The sequence below is a fragment of the Melanotaenia boesemani genome, chromosome 4, assembly GCF_017639745.1.
Source record: "Melanotaenia boesemani isolate fMelBoe1 chromosome 4, fMelBoe1.pri, whole genome shotgun sequence".
NCBI lineage: Eukaryota > Metazoa > Chordata > Actinopteri > Atheriniformes > Melanotaeniidae > Melanotaenia > Melanotaenia boesemani.
The window spans coordinates 36,778,176-36,801,506 of NC_055685.1; the positions used below are offsets into that span (position 1 = coordinate 36,778,176).

The 23,331-nt window shown below is 41.1% G+C and overlaps 1 protein-coding gene across 5 annotated transcripts in view; it reads left to right on the forward strand.

Annotated features, from left to right (window-relative positions):
* kcnq5b (potassium voltage-gated channel, KQT-like subfamily, member 5b) overlaps positions 1-23,331 on the forward strand; it is a 139,743-nt gene that overhangs the window by 91,981 nt on the left and 24,431 nt on the right. For all 5 annotated transcript variants that reach the window (XM_041982782.1, XM_041982778.1, XM_041982780.1 and 2 more), the window contains exons 2-3: positions 14,124-14,214; positions 17,520-17,646. In XM_041982782.1, the coding sequence (XP_041838716.1) occupies positions 14,124-14,214; positions 17,520-17,646 (218 nt within the window). The remainder of the gene's footprint in view (positions 1-14,123; positions 14,215-17,519; positions 17,647-23,331) is intronic.

Genomic DNA, 23,331 nt, shown 5'->3' on the forward strand with positions numbered 1-23,331 from the left:
GAAGAAAAGTAGCCATCTTGTCTGACCCTCTTGCTTTATTATGCTGCATTGAAGTATAAATGTCATGATTACTGTGCTGCAGTGATCACTGCCTGCAGGAACCTCCACTCCCTCATTAAGTTAATCTGTTCCACCTGCCCTGATTACTCACTCCCTCCACCTGGTCCCCACCCTACTTAAACACACTCCAGTCTCTGCTTCGCTGCCAGATGGTCAACATTGCTAACCCTGTTGATATCCAGCGTTGATCCCTTGTTTATAAACTCCTGTTGCCGACCTTGCCACGTCTCCTGGATTTCCCCGTGCCTGATTCCCTGTTGGATCTTCCTGCCGTCTGCTTTCTCTGGATCCAATTCAGTGTAGTCCGGTTATAATCCACTTAAAACAAATCCATGTGATCCACATTAGTCCAATTTATGACAATGACTGTGTTCATATAAACCAATTCAGAAAAATAAGATTCAAAGCGTTGTCATTTGCACAGTAAGGAAAATAATTACCTAAGGCTTTCTTTGAATCTTATCTTCAATTCAATCATCTATCCTGAGCTGCACAAAGCAACAGTGAACAGGAATAACTCCCTTTTATCAGGAATAAAAACCTCCACAAGACCAAAGACCAGGAAGGGAAGGCATCTACCTGGACCGTTTGGGGGTGAAGGGGACAGGAAATAGATTAAAAAAATCTTGTCTTTTCTTGTCAGTTCACTATATGTGCAGGACAAACAGGAGAGTCAGAATGCTGTTTCTCTCTAACCACAAAGATAAAAGAAAAAAAGTATGAAGATAAGTAGAAGTAGCAGTAGATTAAGATATTTTGATTTGTGGAGGAAAACAAAAAGAAACAACTCCACATGTTCTTAAATGCGTCTTGATTTTTGATGGTTTCTGCTTAGATCAATACTGTTTTGTATTGGATCACTGATTATTGAATTGATGTAGACCAGAGGTTCCCAAACATTTTCTGTAGGGCCCCCTTTTCATCGACAACATCAATATCAAGGCCTCCTCCACTACCACATGCACCCTGATGCTTACAAAGAAGCATAAGAAGAAAAGTGCCTCAGAATAGTCTTTATTTTATATGTGCTGCTACTTAAAACCATGTCAGTTCCTCTGCTATAGGGTTTTAAACCAGGAAACTCTACTTCAGGTGAGTTGAGCTTTCAATGAGACAGACATTTCGTGAGTAAAAAACAAGTTTATTTTTGGAGTACTCAACAGTTTCCCCACTGAGGGACTAATGAAGGTTTTCTTATTCTTATTCTTCTTATTCGTTTCATATTTTCTTGTCCTTTTCCTTCATCATCATTTGTCCATCAGTACTTTCACAAATTGTCTAAATTTTGCTAGCAGTGCAAAAACTATAAGTTTTATTTAGCATTACATTATGTTATGAATTCTGAATTATAGCCCTACTGTTTAGTCATTGATTGAGAGCTATTTAGTTTTTACTCTAAATTTCACTGTCATGTGTTGAAACTGACACGACTGCAGCAAACTGTCTGAAACAACAATTATATTATTCCAGCTATTACTAATCCTGTCGCATGAATCTATTTTAAAACCACACAAGTGAGAATTTGACATGAAAATGTTACGGCTTGCAGCCATGCCGACACACAGTACCTAGAGCAAATGCAGGAATGAACCTGCAGCAGAGCCTGAACAGTGAACAGTGGGCGGCTGCATTTATAAGGTCTGAGTTGCTGAGTCCCTCCCCTTTACTTTCCATTACAAGTTCTCCTGCCGCTCTGCTGATGGACTTTTAATTCGCAGAGCCCCTTGGCGTTCCTCAACATAAGAACAGAGACACATTAAACTGCAGTCTAACTGCTTTATTAGTTTTCTCACTTGTAGTGTTGCACAGTCGTGTCCCTCTTTCCCTTTTCATTTAAAAAGCCTTAAACTTTTTATTTTGTATCCCAGCAGCTGAATTCTGTTGTTGTCCTGTGGATGTGCTGATGGTGTAATAGCTGTTCGCTGTGGGTGGTCTCACAGGCTTTATCTTCTCATAGCTCCTTCACATTTTGCTTTTGTAATCGAACAGCACAGCTGAGAGGATTACGTGCATGCCCCTCACACAGGCTCCTCTTGTTTTCCTCTTGTATTTCTTTTTTTGGATTTGAGCTGTGATATTTCTGCCCAGCTGCGAGAGCGCAAAGGGAGGCATTACGAGATGATGCACACTAGCCATCTGCTTTCTGCATTAATTAACCTTTTGGGGGCACAACAGGAAATTATACATAACACCAAATTCAACATAATTGTGCACTTCAGTTTAAAGTGGATATGTGCCAGAAAACCCCATGTATGAGGCCTTTATATTTTGAACTACCTTAAAAACCAACCTTGTAAACTGGCTGCAGCATATGGAGGCTTTAAACTGAACAAGAGAAAACCATCAGACTGTGCTGCACTCAAACCTTCCATTAAAAGTTGTCTGATAAGAGAAGAAGCAACAGCGTAGTGAAGATGCTCTTGTTTTTAGTTAGACTGCGTGCAACGTTTGTGTTTAACATGACAGCAGTGCAGCGGTTATTGAACCTCTCCACTGTGCTCTCTTCAGTAATGTAAGAGCTGCCTCATGTTAACGTCTGAGGAGTGCATCACAGCTTGCATTAAAGCTTGTATGAGCATAAAGTGTAGTGAAGGTTTCTTTGTTTTAGGATCCACAACTTGTCTAGAACACAGCCCAACATCCCTGTCAGCTGATGAGTAGCATGAATATAGACTCTTAAAAAGGACTCTGGCATCATTCAGTCTTATATATCAAGAGTTTTCCCTAACCTCCTCTTCACAAGGTCTATTTTTTCTGCCTCCTCTCTAAAATGAAATATTCAAATGAAGTATGTCTTCACAACTACAAGGGCTGTTGATCTCAAAGCTGAAACATGTGAGATTACTACAGACATGTCAAAAACAGATATGTGTTAATGTGTCTGAGTAAATTCACCAGGAACACAATAGAAAATGTAAAAGAAAACCACATTACTTTCATTGAAACCAGAGAACAGCAGCCCAGTTCATCTAGGAATGAGTAAAGTAAAATCTGATGAGGAACTGTGCTACAGTAGAAGGTAAAAAGTGAGTCTGAGCAGGTTTCTAGGTGTTTAATAGAGGTCTTAGGTAAATATCTCAGGAAGCCACTGGCTGATGTTGATGATGGACACCTCTATCAATGATCAGAGTCAGGAGGATCCAGAGATAGCCCCCACATTCACCTTAGAAATACCATGAGGATCCAGAAAGACGTAAAAGACGTAAAGTCTATGATAGGAAGAGTGAATCCTTCACTATAAAACCTCCTTCATCTCCATGGAAACCAGCAGGACCTTCATGATTCATTTCAAACAAAGGCAGAGTCATAGGAGAAACAGCAACAGAGTTTTTAGAGCTGGAATCAAACTTTTCACCAATAAACAGCAAAAGTAAGACATGATTTCTGATTCTGGCTGCTAGCTTCATTGTTTCTGTCCCACAGTGATGAGACAGACATCTTTGTAACCAGCAGAGTCTCTGCTTTCATGTGACTCCTTGTTTTTTTTGGAGAAATTAGCAGAAGCTCTAAGTGGACAGAGCTGTTCTTGTGTTTTCTTTTATTCCCATATAATTGCTTGGTGTTTTTTTTAGCTGAGTTTCTCCCACCATGTTGCTATGCTACATGTTAGCATTGCTGCTTCCTGTGTCTGCAAACATCTTCTGTACTTCAGGGATCTCAAGCTGCCACCTGTACAAGGGGCTCTAATCAAGTATAGGTTAAAGGTGTATAATTGCAGTGATTAATTTTGGTTTACTTTTCTTCTCTGCACTCATTAGACAGAGGGATAATGTTGGGTTTGCTTCTCAGTGTTGCCCTACACTGAGTACAGCAGATTGCATTTAAATGTTGTACATTTATGTCTGGTTCAAAGAGGTTAACTACTGTTAATTGGGTTTCAGGATTGACCTGGTTGTGAATGAGAATGAGATACTGTTTAAGGTTGGCACCAAACTCTCCCTACACTTATTTCACATACTGTCTTTTTCAGAACTGGGCCGTGTTTTTGCACAAAATCTGTAATTTGTTTTTATTTTATATATCACTAACCGTAACAGCAGAGTCAACAACTTACAATTTGATATTAAAATTTTGATCTGAAATTAATTTCAGGTCATAATTATAGTTTATTTAGAGGCCAGACAGCAGCAGTTATGTATGTTTGCTAAATTAACTGTCTCATTTCTGTTTTTACTCGTCAGCCTAGTAGCTATTCTTCAAGTTATTTTGATTTTTTTATTCCTGTGAGCAATTTTTAAAATGTTCAAGACTTGGAGTGTTTTCTAATTCTGCATTCAATTTATATTCTTATTACCCACGTCCAGTTTCCATAGAGCTGATAGAGAAATGGTGTCTGTTCAGGCCACCATGGCCAACCAAAGGGAGCAGACATGACTTTTTAGGGAGGGAGCAGGAAATCCATAAAAACAGTGGCCAGTAATATTGTTACAGCTTTTCACTGGACTTTTGCTATTAAAAAACTCCAATAAATTGACTTTTAGAGCAGTTGTTGGCAAACCTCACCCAAAGTATCTGAACTAAAACCTCTCTCATTTCTGTTACCATTTAAAATACCTGGAATTCAATGGGGGGTTTTTTTCTCTCTCTCTTTTCAGCCAAATTCCTAATTAATTCAAATTTCTAATGTTTCTTGCAAGTTTTAATGTTACAGACACATCAGGTGTGTGTGAGTAAGGTACTTTCTGAAAGTCTTTAAATCCACTAGTTCAGTTATTAACTGATAAAAGCCCTACAGCACCATCACCCAAAGTAAACTGATAAAATACATAATTGGCTGCTTGTTTTACTAGTTTTTCTTCACTTTTTTACATTAGATGATCACTTAATACTAATTAGTTCAATATTTCATCAGATCTAGGCCCAAAAAAAAAGGTCTCATTTGTGCCCCCCTTTTCCTGGTCAGTGCTAATGCCTGGCCCCCCATCAGAACTTTCTAGACCCGCCCCTGTATAGCTGGCTTATAAACTCTGTTTACCACCAGCCAACTACTGTGTTAGAGAAGGTCCTGCCAAAAACAAACTTTGGGCTCAAATAAATGTTCAATAAACAAAAGTGTGTAGCTTAGACTGTAGTTGATTGTTACAACCTGGAACACACCATTAATCTCTACTTCACAGTTTGTTTTGGGCGGCTTTCAGCAGAGGTCAACAGTCATTTCTCTGGTTTCTTTCTGTGGAAAATCAGTTTCCACTTTCCTCCACAGCAGGTTTTGGGTGTCCGAGGTTGCAAGCTGGGCTCCCTGCGGTCAAATCACCTCTCTTCTGGAACTGAACTCCCTGCTGTCCAGAAGCACAGGAAGGTCGGCACTGGTTCCCCTCAGAGTCATTTTTAAGGTTTAGTTCATACTGCTCCTAGACTGGTGTTTTTTTTGTACAGTAATTACACACAAAGAAAACATTGTTTATAATTACTGTACAGGGGTTCATAGAGCACAAGCGCAACAGCTTCACTTAAATAACTGAAGACCTTATATGTGCAAACTTTCCAGTATATTCCAAACCTTTCATTGTGGCTGCAAAATTTCCTTTTTTCACCTAAACACTGAAAATGTGAAACACAATAGTTCATAGCCTTTTTGCTGGAAGCGTTTATGCTTTGCTTTCTGTTATGTGGATGTGCAGATCTGACACAGCAAGTGTCATTTTTCTCAACTATGTGCCCAACAAAAAGCCTCAGACAACAACAAACAGCCCCGCAAGGTCCCTCCTCAACGCCTCGTCAATAGTCTGACGCCACTAAAATCAGTGCGCTCGCTTCTTCTTCGAGCCGACTTTGCAAGTTCATTTGCACTCATCTAATCTCCCGAACACACGCGGCTCGCTCAGTGCTTCTAGCAGACTGAGAAGCATAACATCAGCATTATACGGAGGAATGAGATGCACACTGTCATCCTCACTCCCGTCCCCTTGTTCCTTTTGCTTGACAAAATACAGACTGCATCCCTTGCTCAGCTTTTCAGAGCCCAGGTGCTTTATATGTTCAGTCGTCTTCAGTTTGGCAGCAGCTTCCTTTGAGCTACACGGTCACACATGTCAGCAGAAGTGCAGGCCTGAGTGTTTTTGCATGTAACTGTGTTGGAAGCGTGTAATGTAATTTCAGTATGAAAGAAAGCTATTAGGCTCCCCCCTGCAGGCCTCTGAGAGTGTTACTGCAGAGGCAACACTGTGTCGGGATGAATGTTAGGAATGCTTTGAGACGTGATGATGACTGATTGACTGTGAAGAGGCCACAGGGTCACGTCTGTGGGTCACAGTCACCATGAAAGGAGGCAGAAAGATGTGTTATTGCTACGACTATTTCAGTTTAGTTCCTTCTGTTAAAGCACAACAAAGGAAACAATAAAAGGTTTGGAGAAAATGTAACCCTAAAGGGGAGCCAATCTGTTGCAGTAAGAAGAAAGACATATTTAAGTTCTTATTATGATTAACCATTTTAATTAGTCATAAAAAAAATTATGTAATTGATTAAGAAAAATGTAAGATGTTCATAGTTTAAAAAATAATAATAAAAATGGTCTCTGGAAATTTAATTTTGCATCATTGAGTTGAGGAACAAAATAAAGTAAAACAGATTCAAAGACTGAAAAATAGAAGACAGTAGATGTTCCCACAATGTAGTTCATCAGCATCTCTCAGTCTGACAAAGTTTTTTACTTCATCAAGTAGAGCAGCACGACAAGAAATCCAAGCCGTCATTCTGACCTCTCTGATCAGGTGTAACAACTGAGTATTTATACAGGTATTCACATTCACAATGACCCCCCACCCCCCCAAGCCCCGCTCAGTTGAGGTACAGTATTAACACATCAAACAGGTTTTATAACTCTGATGTGGCCTTCAGTAGTTTCCATCAGGTCCAGTTCAGGTTCAGTTGTTTCTCATGGCCGCAGGCTGGGGAAAGGACACAGTCACCCTCAACTTAGAGACAAGCCAGTGTCAACCAGGGACAAGTTGAACTTTCCACTAACACGCATGGTTAACCATCATTTAATAAGTAAAAGAGCTTGCAGCCAGTCATGTAGTAAACTCTAGAAACCTATAGAGGAAGGTGTATAGAGCTGTCCTCTTCATCCCTCAACCAGTTGAGATATATTTCCACCCTTCCTGGTTTTGGTGGAGGTTTTCCTTCCTGTTAAAAGGGAGTTTTTCCTCCCCACTATGGAATCAAATAGAAGATTGAATGTAATCTGTTGGTTTCCATCCGTCCATTTTCTATACCGCTTATTCCGGGAAAGCTGCCTGATTCAACAACTAGCCAGCAGAAGGCAGGGTACACCCTGGGCCAACACAGAGAGACAAATTACCGTTCACGCTCATTTACAGTAACCAATTGATCTAACTTGCTGGATGAACCCCTCCCAGCTTAGGATCGAACCAGAAACCTTCCTGCTGTGAGGCCCCAGCGTAACCACCACACCACTGTGTAAATGCACATGTGAACATGTGTAAATGTGGATCATGTAATGAATTTGTTTAAATTGGACTGGGTTTGTTGAAGTGCCTTGAGATGACTTTGTTGTGAATTGGTGCTGTACGAATAAAGCTGAATTGAACTGAATTGTCTACGATGGGTTGGTGACTCGTCCTGGAGGCACCCTGTCTCTTTCCTAGTAGCTGCTGGGATAGGTTCAAACCCTCCCGTGGCCATGCATTGAAATAATTGGGTATTACCACTGCATGGATGGATGAATTGAATTGTATTGAATTTAAACCATCCTCGCCCTCGTTAATTTTAAAACATCTTCACATTATGGAGATACAAATCACTTCAAGAAAAGAGCTAAATCTGGCCTAAAATTATGAGTGGAGGGGTCGAGTCTTTTAGATTGGTTATAAAGAGATGCTATCAGTGTGATACTAAGTATTTTTAATCAGCAACCTGCTGGTTCAATCAAAGGGCAGCAGCAGGACTTGATTTCAGGACCATGGACAGCACCAGACGATGCAACTTCATGTCATGTCGCTTCCTTTGAAATCATGTGATGGAAGAAACCCAATCAGATCAGATAATTACTGCATCATTAGCCCCTATTAATGTGCTCTGATCGAATAAACACATGACTAAACTGATTGGGAAGATCTGATTGATTATATTGATGATGGTTTTATAATGTTCTGTCTGTATCTGTTTGCTAGTTAAGAGATTTTTGGTATTTTCAGCTGTTATCTGCTCATTTTTTTAAACTGCTGCAGATTTATCTGACTACAGTGTCGGCTTGTGGGATTATGTAACAGCAAAAAAAAAAAAAAAAATTGTGCAGCTGAAAACCTTCTGTTTGTCTGCAGGAAGCTGCTCATCCTCACATAACTCTCCAAAATCAAAGTTTGCTGTTTTTCATTTTTCATTTTTATGTATTTTCTTGTCTCTGGTGGGAAAACAGCCACACAGCTGCCTTCAATCAGAATTCCTAGAAAGACTTCTGAAAAGCTGACAGACTTAAGCACTTTTCGGCTCCTGACCGGATCTTTTACAAGGTTTTATGTTTCACTTTGTGTGTCTCCATCTCCCCGTAAACTGAAAGATGATAACACAGATCTGACGTTTACGTGACACACACCTCCCCCAATCCCAGGCTCAGTTTTATTAGATTTGAGGTGAAAAAAATCACCCATTTTTTTCCCCGTTATTTCAGCATTTTTTTTGTTTTGGATGTGTGCGAGTCACATTTCATCAGCCAGCATTTCTTAGTTAAAATTTAATCATTCATTATTATTAGAAGACGAAGTGAGCTGCTGTTTGGTCGTGTGCAGTAATACAGAAGCACTGTGCTTCTTGTAACTAAGTTTATTTGAGTTGGCCTGAGGTCTTTTTGTGTCTTCGTTGCTATTTTGCTTCTCTCATTTTGTCTTTTTGCATCTTTGATGTCATCTTTTGCCTTTGTAAGGTTTTTATAGCCTTCCTCTTCCCCTCTGTAATTATTCTGTTCTGTTTCTGGTCATTTTCTTTCTTGCTGTGGTTGTTCTAGATAATTTTGTGTCATCCTTTTGCACTTTTTTGTTGACATAGTGCTTATTTTTTAGTTTTTTTATTTTTAGTTTTTTTTCTTTATAATTAAAAAAATGTACTGTTTGAGTTTGTTTGAGTATGCATTTCTTTTGACATTTTGATTCTCTATGTGTCCACTTCTCAGCATCTTCATTAATTCTGTCTCTATTGCTTCATCTTTGTTCTCCATTGTGGCTTTTTTTTTTTTTTTTTTTTTTGCATTTTGATGATCAGATTATTTCTACTCGTGTTTTTGTTACTATTTTAATTTTGTCATTGACTAACACGTTGACGTCATGGTGTTGACACGTAAGACCGACTTACACACTGTTGATGACCAGCTCTTGGAAATTGTCATCCCTGATGGCAACGGCCTGTTTCAGGTGTGGACTTGGTCTCCAGATTCTCCAGATTCAGATGAGTGTCTGTCAGATGCACCAGGCTTAAAGGGCATGACACCGACAGCCTTGATGGATGAGGGCTGGTTTGGTAGTAAAAAGAAACCTACTCGGTTTTAGGCAGGTGGTGATAATGTTATGACTGATCAGTGTAAGCAAAATGTGAAAATACATAGAAAGGTATCAAATAATAATAATAATAATAAAATACTTTAAAGTTTTAAAGAATAATTATTTTAGCTTGACTGTTGCATGCATCTGGCTGCTGATTCCATTGTTGTGCAGCGTTACAACTAAAAGCAGTTTCCATTCGTGTTCATTTTTCCGGTTCACCACTGATGGTCCACCATGTTCTCAGAGAGTAAAAGAGAATACTGCACATGTACCAAATTATACTCCAAATGATGATTGCTTATTGGCTATAAGGGGCCATTTCAGTGTGGTGCTCTTGGTCATTATTGTGCAACTCACTATGCAGACAAATCAATTAAATGATGCAAATGGGAGCAGCACTTAGCGATTGTTGAGCGATGCTGGGTCTCGTCTTGTGTCTGTGTGAGTGGAGGAAAGGTGCAGGGTGAGTGGGTGGAGGGACAGATGTCCCTGTTGTGTTTGGCAGGATGTGTTTGTGTGCGTAAGCCAGTTTAATTTTCAGCCTCTGCTGTTTGGAAGGTTAAGAGCGATCACTCTGCTGGAAGTGTGGAGCAAGATACTTCAGATTAAATCGGGAGCCTCAGAGCATCGAGACACATGGGGACCAAGGCCGCCCGAGAGCGTTTGCTTGTTGGATTATCATGCGAACTTCACTCAGTGCTTAATGATGTTGTCACTGTGTTTTCTCTCCTCTTTTAAGTAAACATATACTGAAAATGGAGGCAGAAGTTTATCTCTGCATTGGAGGGAGTTGATTGTCACTCTGTAATCTTCGGTCTGACAACCTTGTAAATGTGAGAGGCGTAGGTGTGCCGGTGACAAGGAGCTTGCTTTTCAGCTGACAGCACCACAATGCTTGTCACTTGATGTTTTCCTCCAATCAAAATCACATTATTCAAATCTTTGAAAATGTCATTTTTAATACACTTTGTTTTTATCTCACTGCAAGCCTTCGGCAGCTCAGTGATCTCTGTTACAGAGAAGCAGCACAACCTATGGCTGCTGAAACGATGACATAACTATCCTTGTGGCTGTGGAAAAATTTGACCTCCATTTTGGCTTTCTGGATGTCAACCAGGGCCAACTGGGGTCAGATTGGCACAGTCCTGTCCTGTACTGAAGGGCACGGGACAGTGACCCTCCCTGCACACCCACCATTTTCACACAGGCGCCATTCAAACCCTTAATGTCATCCTGATGGCCCCAGATTGCCAAATTTACAAGGCTTTTTAAAATGGCGTCAGATTGGCACAGAGGGAGTTTCCCAGTCGGCGTCAGCACATCTGTGCAGACAAATGCATCTAGTAATTATCAATTTCACAAAGTAAGGTCTAAGACTTCTTATAGATTCAGTAGCCTTTGTTGCTGTAATGGCTGAGAAATTTGTTACGAAGGCATGGTGCATAACTGGGGTATTAGCCAGGAGTCCGGCTATTAAATGTTTTAGACTTTTTTTATTTGTTTGCTAAGTTGTTTCCTGAGTCAGCCTACCCTGTATCAGTTCACAGGAAACCATGCATGCAGCTACTTTATGCAATCTGGACACCAAATAAACAGTTTGGGCCTTACAGCAGCCCTGGTTTGACTCCAACCTGAGCCCTTTACTGCATGTTACTCCCCCCACGCTTCCTCCCCCACTTTCTTGTCAAATACTGTCACCATCCATAAAAGGCTGAAACATGGCCCCAAAAACAAAATTATACCAATAAATGTGCAGTTTTATGCACTGTGTTATGATTTGATTTAAACATCAGAACAGTCGGTGCCGGGCCAAACGTAAACTGTCAGTGATAGATGTAATAGATTACATCTTCCGATGTAAACAGAAGCTATTCTTCTGACAGCATGGCTAACCTCCTCAGTGAGACAGTGATTTGCAAACAGTAACGAGATCTCAGCCAGAGCTGACCAGAAAGCTAACTTCAGCTCATATAGAGTAAAAATGACATACATGCATCAGGTTGAATTCCTTGTTTTTTCTGCAAGTCATAAAATAAAGAAGACAGAAAGTCGTATTTGTACATTACACTAATCACACCAACTGTTATTAATCATGTCTTAGAAAATTTACTACATACTGATTAGACAGGTGACACTGTGGTGCTCTGCCCACATCTCAGCACACTGATTTCTCCAACCATTCGGATGCTAATCCAGCTACTCGAGCCACCCTACCTGTGCTGGCTTTTCAACTGATAATGGGCATTTCAAGCAAAACTATGACTTGGAATCACTTAGAATTATTCCACCCACCCACATCCTCATGTACTCGTGCAGTTACTTTCCCATTTAGTCTCTAGTGTTCAGTAGCTGTGGAAGGCACATTCATGAGGTTTTGAGCAGCATGCCGCTCTGTACATATTGATCTGCAGAACAGCTCTGTTCATTTTCCAGCTGAGTATGTAACGGCATGTGATGGCTACCTACAGCTTTGTTGTAAGCTTTATTTATGAATCCGTGGTGAGAGACAGCTTTTTACCACTCGGCAACTGAGTGTTCAGCTCACCTGCAGCATCTTCAGACACTTTCTTCTCAGTCTTGCGCTGATCTCAGACTCAAGACTCCACACAGAAAGGCCCCTGTTTGAACATCCCAGCACCTATGTTAGGATGCTGTTTGTGGACTTCATCTCAGCCTTTAACACCATTCTCCCGGACATGCTGGTCCTGAAGCTCTGCAACCTGGGTCTGTCAGCATCACTATGTACCTGGATCAGTGACTTCTTCACCAATAGGCCCCAGGTAGTGAGGATTGGGAAGTCAACATCTTCACCACTGATCCTCAACACTGGGATCAGGGTTGTGTGCTCAGCCCTGCCCTCTTCACCCTCTTCACACAGGACTGCTCTGCCATCCACCCCACCAACATGGCTGTGAAGTTTGTAGACAATACCAACGTAGTGGGTCTCATCCAACAATCATGCGACCCACTACAGAGAAGAGGTCCAGAGTCCACAAAGTGGTGTTCCTAGAACAATCTGGTTCTTAACATCAACAAGACAAGGGAAAACATGGAAGGTCCTAGTAGATTCCAGGCAGTCCAGGAAGATTGAGCACGGTCCTCTCTGCATACATGGAGAGGCAGTAGAGCGTGTGGACACCATTAAGTTCGTGGGCATCTGACCTCTCCTGGACTGTGAACACTTCCCACCTGGTAAAGAAGCCCAACAACGGCTCTTCTTTCTCAGGAAGGCGAAGTGGACAGGATTCTCTTCTCAGCTGGTGGTGAGCTTTTACAGAGCCATTGAGAGCATCCTGTGTCTCAGTGTGACAAGGATGCTGTCTCAATAGCACTTCACATGGCCCTGACTCACCTCTGGACACAGGACAAGACGAACAGTGGTGAGGACAGCTCAGGGGATTGTGGGCCGCCATCTACCAGGTCTGGACTCCATCTACACCACCCAAGCCCAGAAGAGGGCCAGACAAATTGCAGCCGACCCCACCCACCCGGGCAATGCACTATTTATACCGCTTTCATCAGGAAAGCGGTAGAGGAACATTAAAACCACCACAAAAATACTCAGAGACAGCTTCTTCCCCAGAGCTGTGAAAGCAATAGCCCCCTGTAGTTCAATGCTTACACTACCCCCACCATTCTTTTTAAATTTTTTTTTATTTATGTGTGCCTGTCATATTTCTATTTTCTTATTTATGTGTGTCAAGAGACTCCTCAAAAATTCTCTATGCTTGCACAATGGCAATAAATGTCTTGAATCTTGAATCATGAAAACTTTTGGCTCTCCCTCCCTCACCAGTGTCCTGAACTCATTGCTAAGGCCATGCAAATATTGCTTCCCTTTCCTGCCACAACTTCTCTAAACCATCATTTTAAGTAATCAAATGCAATTTGTATAAGTTCATTTTAAGTTGTAGTTATGTGATATTAAGTTAAAAAGTTTAAAATGTAATCAACATGAAGTTAAAGTGGCAGTAAAGGGTTATGATGTGGTTACTTGGCTAATTATCTCCCCTGTAAGGGGTTGCCTGGCCTCAAAAAGTACGAGAACCCCTGTATTAGACCATAAAGAGAAACTATACTCAGTCTGTTGACAGGACTTCCTCCAGCGGACCTAAAAGAGATTTGAAATGATAAATCACAGATGTGCCCTTGCTAACACTTCATGTTTGTATTCCAAACATCAATGTGTTCCTGGAAGATTTATGTGATGTAAGTAAAAGAGAAAATATGTTCTGCTTATGACGATGGAGATGATGATGGTTTCTTGGCAGAGGGAACACCAGTTCGTTTTCCAATAGCAACAGTTTCACTGCATGTTTCTTGCAAATCATGTTGCACAAACAAGCATGATTAACTTGATTTATCAGGAAATTGAATAATAGTCAGCCTCAGGGTTCACTGCAGACAGAAAATTAGTTGTGATTGTGCTTCCAGCTTGTTCGTGTCACAGATGAATTTGGTGTGAAAAATGACATTTCAATTTGAAATTCTGTGACAAACGGCATGCTGTGTGTCCGATGATGTGCTCTCATGTGATTCCAGTTGTTTGTGTTGGGTTTTATTCAGGTTCATCTTGGTCTTCAGCTGCCTGGTCCTCTCTGTGTTTTCCACCATCCCGGCTCATCAGGACGTCTCCTCCCACTGCCTGCTCATACTGGTAAGAACCTTGACAACAGTCAGCAGCCAAAAATAATTTCACTTCTTCTTCCCAAACAGTTCACACAGCAGCTTGACCAATAAACTGGCTGGAACACATTAATGACTAGCACCAAAGGCTGCTCTCATTTCTCTAATTTGCACCTGCTCAACTTCTCTCACTTCCATCTTCCTGAATGTAACCAATAAATCAATGTCTGCAAAATATCTTTGAGGATACATCAGTTCAGTGGGACTGCAGGAGGAAGCGAGGATGCATAAATGTATGTCATGAGATTTTCTAATGCTGCTCTGACAGGAATCATAAAACAGAGACAGATGATGAAGCTGTCACACATCACATTTAAATGACTGGTTTAATCCTCCTTCCTTTCTCAACTCTTTCGTCATCTTCCTCACCTCCTTTGTTTGCATTAAAAGTGGGAGATGACACATGAGGAGGAAAAACTGAGGTAAATAATCGAGGGTTTAAAGCAAAACTAATGAACTTTGGCTTCCTCCCTAATGACAGCTGCATCCATGTCGCATCCTGTCTCATCTCTGAGCTCTCTACAGTCAGTAAAAGTCAGTCCAGTGTTGACTCTTGTCTTATCTCTTGCTCTGTCCCTTTCTCTTGTTCTTATTCCGATAACGTCCTCTTGAGTTTCTTTGCTAAAAGGCCAGTGTGTTGATATCCAGTTGCTGGAATGTGATGTGGTGATGTAAGGCAAAATGCAGCTGTAATGTGATGCTCCGGGACAGAAAAAGTTCTGGCCTCAGAATGCTGCAGGGCAGCAGTGACCCAGGTATAGACACAACGAATGTCAGTGCACCATCAAAACAAGTCAGAAGTACAGCGGTTCAAGGTTGGAAACTTATGTATTGTTGGTGGAGGTGAATGAGAGGAGTGGTACCTCACTGAAACGTTCTCAGTATTAGTGTAAGCTGATAATACCACAGATCTGGAACATCGAGGTATTTATAGGTCTACCTTCTCTGTAGGGACACTAATGTGGGGAATGAGTAGGATCCTCTCACAACTAAGTGGAGGACGTAATGTAAAAATGTTGGTATTATTGGCGCACATTTTTACACAGGAGGCATAGCATAATCTACTAGTGTTACTTTGTTTTTATTCTGCAATGTTCTAAAGCCCTTCATCACTGATGTTTTAGAGAATACTATAAAATGAACACTTTTAATGTTATTGTTCAAATCAAATAAAATTTTATTTATAAAGCACTTTTCATACAACAAATGCTTTCCACATCATAAACAATTAGTTAAAAACAAAAGCCATCACACACTCAAGCTTATTACACCTGCTGCAGCTGTGCACAACATCTGGAAGCGGACGTCTGGGCCAACATGTTTTCAGAACTCTGTCATAGCTCCCTCTACTGGGCAAAATAAGACAAAACCAGAAAACATTCTGCATTTCACTTTACATACGTAGTCAAACGACAGTTTTTAAGATATTTACATCTATATTTCTTCTGTCAGTCAGAAAAAGCTTGCACGGCTTAACTTTAAGATCTTTTTGATAATCCCATCTTCCACAGAACCAACAGGTTTATTTTCACTCTAAAGCCTTATTTTCTTTCTTTTTTTTTCTGTCAAGTCAAGTTTTTTTTTTCAATTATAACTTAATTTAATACAAGTGTTAAATAATAATTGCTAATAATATTAATGTTCAGAAAATTAAAATAATTATTTTATTATTCTTTAATACAATCTGTATAAAATTCTCATGAGTATTGGTCTCTGAGCTTTGTTCACACCATCAGCTTTAGCAGTTGAAGTAATTTATTTAGTTTAAAAAGTGCTTTTTGCTAACTGTGATGACTGGTCACAGTTTGAAGAAGATAAAACAGGATTAGCCCGTAAAATCCGCCTTGATGATGCTGTTTGGCGTGATTCATGTTGCATTTCCTGTCTGAACAAACTTGTAGCAGAGTCTGACCAGGCAAAATTAAAATAAACAAACTTTGTGTGTGAGTGGGCTGCACGGTGGTGTGGTGGTTAGCACCGCAGCCTCACAGCAAGAAGGTCGCCGGTTCGAATCTCGGCTGGGGGGAGGTTCGAACCTTGAGGGTGGTGGCCTTTCTGTGTGGAGTTTGCATGTTCTCCCCGTGTATGCGTGGGTTCTCTCCGGGTTCTCCGGCTTCCTCCCACCGTCCAAAGACATGCATGTTAGGTTAATTGGACACTCTAAATTCTCCGTAGGAGTGAGTGAGTGTGTGTGTGAATGGTTGTTTGTCTCTATCTGTGTTGGCCCTGCGACAGACTGGTGACCTGTCCAGGGTGTACCCTGCCTCTCACCTGTTAAAATGCTGGGATAGGCTCCAGCTCACCCGCGACCCGAAATGGAATAAGCGGTCAAGATAATGGATGGATGGATGGATGTGTGTGAGTGTCGGTTTGTCCATTTTCTTCCAACACAACCTCAGGACAGCAGTGTAAATGGCATCCTCCTCCATCAGTGGCTCATTTGTTAAAGCATCTGCCCTCAAACTGGGGCTTGTCTTCCTTTAAGTACTCAGAGCACTAAATGGAGTTCAAAGTTGCCTTTAGAGACAGTCAGAAAGGAGCGAGCAAGCCACCAGTGGGCATGGGAGGAAAAAAAAGCTTTTAAAAAGACTCTTCGTGTGACTCAACCTGTGTTTTTTAAAAGCCTGTAACAGAAAGGAAAGGTCATTTTTGTGCGCTGCAGCATATCCTGCACATGATTACCCCTGCAGCTGTAGCTACTATTTCACAAAGTGGATGACGATAATTACATCAGTGTTATCTAATAGAAGCTATAGCCGCGTATATGCATTAACACACGACCTGTCTCAGTCATTATCTCACACAATTCTCTCTTTGCCTGTCATCCATTTTAATGACAAACATTAATAACATATAAGTAACGACGTTGCAACAACAAACAATCACTAATATGCACCGATGAGTCTAAACAGACCGACATGCTGACGGTAACACGTCCACCAAGACAGGGGCTTGTTGCCCTCATCCTCTCCTGTTTCAGATCCTCACACCTGTACATTTCTCCTACAGCATATGAGCAGAGACGGGTTTATGGTTTTTATTTAGCCTGTTATCAATATGTCACCACGCTTTCTGAAGTTCTTTCAAAGTTTTTCTTTGACATTTTCTGCTTTTTCTCTGATTTTCAGTCCCTGTACCTGACTATTTTCATATTATTTTTTTCACCCTAATGTGTCTACATATTGGTTAATATGTAGACACATTAGTGGTTGATACCAAACCTTGGTCCTGTGTTCCCATCATCACTAAAACAATGTTGTCTTTGTTTTCTGACAGGAGTTTGTGATGATTGTGGTGTTTGGGTTGGAGTACATCATCCGTATCTGGTCAGCTGGATGCTGCTGTCGCTACAGAGGATGGCAGGGTCGACTGCGATTCGCCAGGAAGCCCTTCTGTGTCATCGGTGAGTAAATGAAAAACCATTTCCACTCTTTGATTTGTTCCTCTCTCAGCTTGGATTCTGGTGAATAAGCTGCGTGCACTAATGCCCAAGATGATATTGTGTGATGAAATCGTGATCTTGTAATTAAACAAAGGACTATTGTAGGGAGGGGAAGGGAAAAAGAAAAATGTACTGCCTCTAGCGCTACACGACAGCACCTGTGTCCAACTGGACCCTCAGCAGTCTGACTACCACTTAATGATGACGTCTCTCCTATTGATTTCTTGCTTGTGTTGTTCTTACTCCCAGATGTAAGTCGCTTTGGAGAAAAGCGTCTGTGAAATGACTGTAGAATAGCAGAATGGTGTCATTTTCATCGGCAGTCTTTTATGCTTTCGGCTGCCACAGACACGGATCTCTCTGCTGCTTCTTGGAAAGTACAGTATTTCAGAGAGGGAGGGGGAGCGGGGGCTTTAAGGTCATGCAGAGTGCTACGAGTTCCTGCCGTCACGCTTTGCTGCAGGTGCTGTCATTCACCAGCACTGAGGGAAAGTAAGCAAAACAAAAGACAAAAGACTAAAATGCAATGGGGTGGGGGGGGTGGGTTCTGAATAATAAATGGGATTTATTAGTAGAAGTTGTCTGACGATTATGAAGATTATGGGATTTGGTTTTTTTTCTTTGTAAAGTGTTTTTTCTTCCTGACTTCTTCCAAGCTCCAGCCTTTCTTGATATAAAAATTTAACATTTTCGTTAAAAACTCTGGCACCTAAAGGGATAATTTAGATCTTGTGGAGATCATTTTTGTTTACTTTTGGATGTGTTGAAAGCCCTTTTCTTTATTCCTTCCTGTTTCCTTTATTTATTTGTTTATTTTATCTTTTGCTTGTTTGCTGTTTTTTGGGAGTTTGTTAAAGTTCCTCTTCTTTGTTTTGGTATGTTTTTTTTTTTTTTTTCTACTTTTGGAAATTTGGAGGTAATTTTTCTTTCTTTATTTTTCAGATTTTTGTTTGATGATTTCTTTGTTTTATTTCTGGACTTGTGGAGATCATTTTCTCTTTTTTATTTATTTTTTAATCATCTCAGGGTTTCTGACTATAAAAGATGTTCTAAGCAGCTTGTCTGGAACTGTATGAAGTCTTGGTGCATAAACAAAGTCAAGTTATTGTGGCCAAATATTTCCAAAAAACAACATTTTTAGTAGTGCGAATAAAGGCTGTGCTCGTCGGTAACTTCCTGGATCCTGTCAGTGATCTCATAAATTAAACAGGTTTTAAATCTGCTTCACTTTAAGAGGCGTAAACAGGTGATTTTTCCTCTGGAGTCATTTAAAGGCCATTAGGACCAAATCCTTCTGGGAGGACACCCTCTGAGAGACACATCTGGAGTCAAGTTGGATGGATGAGTCCGGCTTTGTGGTGGCTATAACTCACACAGTCTGGTCTACAGGAAACATGGTGAATGTCCTGGAATGGTTTGCCTGAGGATGTGCTGCGATGGGATTTACATCCCTGCTAATGTGTTTGTCTCATGTCCCTGTTGTTTCTTTCATGTAGCCTGAGGCAAGAAGGTTCTGCTGGAAATTGGGACTCATAGAAAATCAATTAGTATTTAGTTTGGGTTTTTCCGTATGTTGGAAGTTGAGCAGAGATGGTAGTCTATTTGTGGTTGTTAATGCTGTGGATGGGTTTTTTTCCCAGGTTTTCCACATCTCTTCTTAGAATATATCTAAATAGCAAATATATCTAAAATCCAAATCGGCCCTTATAAGGGAAGAAAAAAATGGTAGATATAATCACCTATTACAATAAAAAATAATAAAACAGGACAATTGTGTTTGTTTTTTACTGTTGCTTGAAGTTTAGACCCTAATGTTCACAAAACCAGACTGCAGTTGTATTTTAGTGCAAACATTAATGTTTAGAAAAGATTTAGTTGCTGAAGGTGATCAATGACATCTGTTTATGAATCTTTGCTAAACAAAAACATGGGAGAATAAAAAAATACACATTTCTATGTTTTCTTGGTATTTATTCAGGCATAGTAACAGACACAATATTTTTTTAAGACTGGGGATACATTCTCTGAGGTTCCTAAATGTCTCTAGACGCCAAGGTCGTGAAGATGAACCTGATTGTTGTGAAGATTTTCTTTTATTTACTTTGGGTTTGATGCTTTAGCAGGTTTTTCTGGAAACATGATCATGGCTTAGCAGGTTAAGAAAATCTTGAAGAGAAATATTACCATAAACAGAATTACAAACACAGTGATGAACCATTGTTACAAAGAGCATCGTCATGCATAAAGCTGTAATCATTTTGTAAAGTAAAATCTATATGTGATAAGCTTGACTCGTTGCAACTGCATGGAATTTGTAATATTAGAAAAAATGTTCAGTTTTAGATGATTATTATTATAAATTTTAAAACATCTTAAAATTATTATGGTTTGTTTTCTGTCAGGGTCTGTAATAAAGAGAAGAGAAGGTCAGATAAACACTTCAGTATGACCTGCCTCAGCCTCTCCTCCTCTCTCCTGGCAGCTTTGAGTCAGTCACAAAACAACACGCTGATGCATCACTACATACATTTTCTGACTATTATCATCATTATTCTTAAAGACTAGATAGCAGGTGGAAAATAATTTCTTTGTGACTTAAACCTTTAAGCTGACTGTCTCTAAAATAACTCCTGATCGCCTCCTTTCTTTTCTTTGCTCCTCAAGTTTTGACTAAAGACACAACCACCATTAGCACCGCTCTCTAGCTAGCGCTATCCAGAATGCCTGCTCGTTTTAGCAGAGTGACGGTGAAGACACCCAATCATGTCAGAAAGAAACAAAAAAGCAGAGCTTTTTTTTACAGTTGAAATGCGAAGGGAAATGGAGTTACTGGATATCGGTAGGAACATTTTCTCCGATACGACGCCCATGATGGGTGGAACATTTATTCCTATTTGCTCTGTTCTAAGATGAGTGATTATTACTTGCTTAAGTGGTCTGTGATTTTCCTGAATGCCTAGCCATAACCATGGCAGCCGATAGTGGGGAACAAACCAGCCTGTTGTCCAGTCTGGGCCCAGAGTAGGGGTGGAGGGGCTCAGAGCTGAAAAATTATGGAATAATTTTTCAAAAATGTTCTAAATAGGCCTGTTTGTGGGGAAAAATGTAATATGTGAGTTACATAAAAGCTTTTAAATATTTTCTTCTTAATTGTCCTTGAAATAGTGGTCACGTCCCCCTTGAGAAAGAAAAGAGAAGAAGAAAATAGACGCCTTAGAGATTTTCTACACAAATAATTTTTTTTAAAAATCTGGAACTAGTAAAGTCAATGCAGAGCAAGGTAAGAAACAGCGCCACCAACGTTTACCAGCCTGGTAACGTTACCAGACTGGCCAGCTCTAAAGTTAACCTCTACTAGGTTTTATAAAAGCCTGACACAGCACGTTATCTTTGATAGAAACGGTTTGGTTCGGCAGCAGCGTCAGAGAGGGTGAGACAGAGAGGCAAGAGATCCAGCTGCAGTCAGGTGACAGCGAGAGGGATGCAGGAGGGTCCTGCTGCACCACATCGGAGGGACAGAGTCAGGGTACCGGTGAGAGTCACAGTGGAGCTGGAGGGTCCCGCTGCCCCACATCGGAGGGACAGAGTCAGGGTACCGGTGAGAGTCACAGTGGAGCTGGAGGGGCCCGCGGCCCCACATCGGAGGGACAGAGTCAGGGTACCGGTGAGAGTCACAGTGGAGCTGGAGGGGCCCGCGGCCCCACATCGGAGGGACAGAGTCAGGGTACCGGTGAGAGTCACAGTGGAGCTGGAGGGGCCCGCGGCCCCACATCGGAGGGACAGAGTCAGGGTACCGGTGAGAGTCACAGTGGAGCTGGAGGGGCCCGCTGCACCACATCGGAGGGACAGAGTCAGGGTACCGGTGAGAGTCACAGTGGAGCTGGAGGGTCCCGCTGCCCCACATCGGAGGGACAGAGTCAGGGTACCGGTGAGAGTCACAGTGGAGCTGGAGGGGCCCGCTGCACCACATCGGAGGGACAGAGTCAGGGTACCGGTGAGAGTCACAGTGGAGCTGGAGGGGCCCGCTGCCCCACATCGGAGGGACAGAGTCAGGGTACCGGTGAGAGTCACAGTGGAGCTGGAGGGGCCCGCGGCCCCACATCGGAGGGACAGAGTCAGGGTACCGGTGAGAGTCACAGTGGAGCTGGAGGGGCCCGCTGCCCCGTCAGTCATCTATGATTTTCTCGTTCCAGGCCCAGGCAACATTGTCAGCTGGCCTGGCCACAATATCTACATCTTCATTGTTTCCGAGACCTGCAGACTCAAGTCTTTAGTTTGTACCTTAATGTGAATCTAATGCAATATAGATGAAGATTTTGATATTTTCTTCAGTCCACTGTAAGCCAAACAAGATGACAACAAGCTCCACTGCATACACTGACCAGTGAGAATGAACCTCCTCAGCAGGCTGTCCTCCAGCTCTTTGTATGACTGTTACTGAGTCATTCATTTCGTTTCATTCAGGTGTGTTGAAAGAAGGAAACAGATCTAAACCTTTTCCCTTTTTAGATTTCCTTTTATCATTCTCCAGATCTGTGCTTTGATACAACCTTGTCTCGAGCTCACAGCTCACATGAACGTCAGATGTGACGTACTGTACATGTTGACAAAGAGTCTGAATACTTCTGACAAAATATGGAACAGACTAAATGAACCTAGTCACATCACTGCAAACAGTCTGAAACATCAGAAAATATTATGAAAACTCTTCACCAGTTCAGTGTGAAACATATTGTGGGCATATGTTCTAGTTTTGGACCAAATTATCAGCCTTATAAAATATTTAGAAAAAAAATCCAAGATGAACAACATCATGTTTACTGGAGAATTTCTGATTCACTGACGCTCATTCTTCAGGCCTCATAAGACCTTAAAAACCTTCTGCTTCATCAAAACTGTTAGAGGATAAAATCCTTTTACCGATGAGTCACTAAACTCTGATGTTATTTGTTCAAATCTTATCTGCTTCACACAGAAAAAGAATAATGCTGCTCATCTGCTGTGAGTCTGGAGGTACCGTCAGGGGTTAATAATAAATGCCTCACCCGTATAATTTACAGCCCTTGTTAGTCTAGCAAACTGCACCAGTTTCTACTTGCAGTTTTCTGCTTCAGTATGCCCATCTGGAACAATCCTGACATCCTGTAAAACAAAAAACACTGAACTTTATTCAATGGAACAACCAAGTTATAAAGTTCTTGGAGGATGTATTGTAAACAAAACAAACCATTTGACATACTCACTGCACAAAATGGAATCAGCAGCAACAAATTTTTTAGAACATCAACAACTCAAGTTTATAATAAGTAAAAATATAATCTGAACCAAACAGACTTCCTATTAGGGTAGCAGAGTTTCTTAATTTCAGCACCTTCAGTTTACGTGAAATAGACCCTCTCGCTACCAACCTCATCATGGGAATCTGACTTATCCATCAACCCCAGTCAAAACTTCTGGTCACAAATAATAATCCAAATTTACAACTTATTCTACATAAATTTCTTTACAGAACACATTTTACAGGAACAACAATGATCCAGATGGGTCTAACATCTGCCCACAGTGCACAGGTAACAATCCTGATGGCTACATGCATGCTCTTTTTTGTGCAGCAGTACAAAAAGGAGTGCAAAGACTTATCAACAT